General features: G+C 54.0%; 1 protein-coding gene across 1 annotated transcript in view; it reads right to left on the minus strand.

Annotated features, from left to right (window-relative positions):
* Positions 1-353: 353 nt before the first annotated feature.
* KIAA0195 (KIAA0195 ortholog) overlaps positions 354-3,370 on the minus strand; it is a gene marked incomplete at its 5' end in the record, with an annotated part of 23,811 nt that continues 20,794 nt past the window's right edge. Inside the window, 5 exons of the mRNA XM_008944008.1 lie at positions 354-426; positions 1,267-1,437; positions 1,587-1,680; positions 2,830-2,924; positions 3,241-3,359. Coding sequence (XP_008942256.1) covers positions 354-426; positions 1,267-1,437; positions 1,587-1,680; positions 2,830-2,924; positions 3,241-3,359 — 552 coding nt within the window. The remainder of the gene's footprint in view (positions 427-1,266; positions 1,438-1,586; positions 1,681-2,829; positions 2,925-3,240; positions 3,360-3,370) is intronic.

The following is a 3,370-nucleotide window of genomic DNA, read 5'->3' on the forward strand; positions in this document are numbered from 1 at the left end:
ACCCATCTGCTCACACAGAGGGAAGGAATCGATTCATTTCAGCATCACCATGACACTAACAAAAACCGCTGGGAATAAATAAATAAAGGAAGAGCAGCCTGAAAAACCCCCAGAGCTCCTCCTAGGTACCTTGGAGTACCCTAGGAGGCTGGGAAGGGGCTGCCTACCTGCTGGGGGATCCTGACAGCAGTGCCCTGCCTGGGGCCCTCTGGAAGGTGCTGATGTAGCTTTGCAAGGAGGCTGTCTGGTTTGAACGTGTGAGGGAAGAGTCCCTGAGCCTTTGGTACAGCTGCTCTCCCAGAGCAGGAGGTGGCTGTGTGGCCCTGGCTCCAGGGAACTCGAGCTGGGAGTGTTTAAAATGGCGAATTCATCCCCAGCTTCGTTTCAAACTGTAACTTCTGCCTCTTCTGGTAACGGACCCGGACCCTGGAGAGGGCAGAAGAAAGAAGAGTCAGCACGTGGAGGTAAGTGAAAGGCAAGCAAGGCTGCCCTGCTGCGATTCCTGAGCTGCAAGGAAGCCCCAAGCAGCAAGGAAGCCCCTGACCTGGGCCCTGTGGCCCCTAGGAGGGGAATCAAATCCAGAGGGCAACCCATGTTCCCAGTCCTACCCCATCCAGCCAAGTTCCATCTCCAGGCCTACCAGACATAGCAGAGAAAAGTCCAGAAATCCTTTCCAGGAACAGAGACAGCAGCTCCATCCCCATCAGGGTTCCCTGTAATCCCTGCTGCTTTTCCTCACCAGCCCATTTCCCGTTTACTCCCAGCTCCAGCTGCTCCCTGTGCTAGGAAGAACAGCCAGTCACTTTGCCTGCTACTCATTCTTGGCTCCAGCCACTTCCCCTGGAAACAAGTCCCACAGTCCAGGCACTGTGTGAAGACGTATTTCCTCTGCTGTGATTCAATGCCTCTCTGTCCTCATGGGACGAGATGGAGAGAACAGCCCTCCTCAATTCCATACTGGCATTTCACAGACCTTGCCTGTCTCCCTCTCATTGGTTTGAGATAAGGAAATTCTGGTCTCCCTTCCTGCTCCCAATCACTGCCACTGCCCCTCCCTGACCCTCTTTCCTCCCCTGCGCCTCCTCCCTGAGAGGTGGGACACGAGCTTGCACACAACAGCCAGGTGATTTACACAGTGCCATTGTCTTTTCCTTTTTGTTCCCCACCCCGCCCCACCCCACCCTGTGCAGCATTTTTCTGCAGCTCAAGGCCAGGCTGGAATGAGGCTCCAGCCCTTCCTCCCCATCCTCCCTACTACCCCCATACCTGATCTCATGCAGCTTGACAATCTCATTGATGATAACCACAAGGACCAAGGAAAGAAATCCCAGGAGCCATGAGACCGGGGAGATGGAAACGTGGTTAAAGGTCAATGAAGAATTGAAGTTTTCCCAGAGTTTCAGGTCCAGCGCAGTCTGAGCCACCTGCCCCAGCAATCTAAGAGCAGAAACAGACACAGCAAATCTCAGCAGAGCTACCAAGGACCACAAGAGCTTCCCAGGACCACAGATGGTGCTGCAGCAGGTCTGGAGCCTTCCTCCCCACCAGGACTCTGGAGTGCCTCCTCAGGGCCTGGCCATACTCACACAACAGCCACAGTGAGTGTCCACCACCGGTTGGAGAGGGGACTCTTCTTCCAGAGGGGCTTGGTGCGATGGACGTGGGTGATGGAGATGAACACTGTGGGAGTAGAGGGTCTCATTTAGTATCACACAGGGACCACGCTTTACAACATCCACCAGCAGCTATTACTCCAAAGGGATATGGGGTACATGGCCCTGAAACAAACCTTTCATTCAAGGTCCTTTCAGAGCACACTCCCCACATCAGCTCCAAGCGCCCGGACAGGCAAGGCAGGGGAGTGCAGCAGTACTGCACAGGGAGACTCCCCGGGGGGATGCCATGGTCAGTTCACAGCCTGGCATGCCAGAACAGATCTGGCTAAGGACCAGACCTAGGGAGTGAAGGCAGGGTGTGCCCTCGTCTGTCGGTCACCACAGGCTTGCACCAGAGGAGAGCTCCAACCCAGAGAATAATATTTATCCAGAGACCCAGCCATGTCTGCACAGGACAAAGCATTTGCTCAGGTTTTGCTTGGGCTCTTCAAAACAGCCTTTCCCACCTGCCAGGCAGAGCAGCCCAGCCTCAGTGGCGTGAAGGACACAGAGCAGTAATGCTCACTACCCCTCTCCAAAGCAGGGCTGCCTCTCAAATCAGGAGGTGTTTCTGTTGGTCTGGACACCTTGCACATCTCAATGTGCAACACTCTGCTTGGCACCAAGGCACAGCACTACAGGACATGGTGGAAAGGGAGAAGAGACCCTTTAAGAGTGTCAGAGAGCAGCTGGACCTACTCTGCCAGGCAATGGTGTGCAGGTGATGAGGAGCTGGCTCTCCACCCCTCCAGAGGGTTTAAAAAGGTTTCCAGCTCCAGGATAGCCACAGCTGCACCAGGGCTGTTTGGGGGAAGGAAGAGGGGTGCTTCACAAGATGGCAGCAGGCATAGAAGGACTTCTGAGGCAGGAAATATATTTGGAGAGCTGTGGGATGCTGTTAGCTAATTTCCAAGAAGGCGAAGAGGGATGCTGCTCTTCTGGTGAGACTGTAAAGGAATCAGCACTTCACTAGGCTGGTAGGGGGCAGAGTCAGCTCTGAAGGTGCTGTCTTTAATCCCTTAGGGTAATGCTTAGTAAGACAAGGGGCTTTATGCCTGTGCTGAGGGGCTGCTGCAATGTCTGCTTCCACCAGGGAGTTTGTGCTCTGGCAAAGGGAGTAAAGAAAGAGGCAAAGGATGCAAGTTTTCCCTCAGAGTGGGGACCGAGGAGTTACCTGTGTGTAAAACAATGAGGCCAGCTGTGAGCTTCTGGGCTACAAGAAGAGCATTGGAAAATGTTCCAAACCAGTCAGGAGCACCATCAGCATTGCTGGTAAATGAGAGAACACAAGAAGTCAGCAGTGGGGACTTACTGTCTGACCTCTTCCCACCAGGGCTATCTCCTCCTCTGGTAGTTAAGAGAACTAAGTGTCAGCCTGGAGTCAGACTTGGACTGTCCTAATACCAGGAGGCAACAGTGAGCAAAGACACAATTGTCAAGGCTATAGGGAGAGCACCCATCCCTCTCTGTAACTGTTATAGCTGGATGATGCAAGAACCTGAAGCCTGTTAGAAGGGAATCAGTTCTACCTGGGAAGGGCAAGAGCAAGAGGCCCTGCAGGGTGAGGGAGGCGCCAGTTCCTCACCTGTGCAGCATGATGGAGGAGCAGACTGTGAGGTTGAGGCTGGTAGCGTTCACCTCTTTGCAGGACTCGTGCAGCGTGAAGCCGAAGCAGATGAGGCAGGAGCAGATGGTCAGGCTGAACTTGCGGAGGA

Source organism: Merops nubicus, unplaced genomic scaffold (assembly GCF_000691845.1).
Source record: "Merops nubicus isolate BGI_N331 unplaced genomic scaffold, ASM69184v1 scaffold29367, whole genome shotgun sequence".
NCBI classification, from domain to species: Eukaryota; Metazoa; Chordata; class Aves; order Coraciiformes; family Meropidae; genus Merops; species Merops nubicus.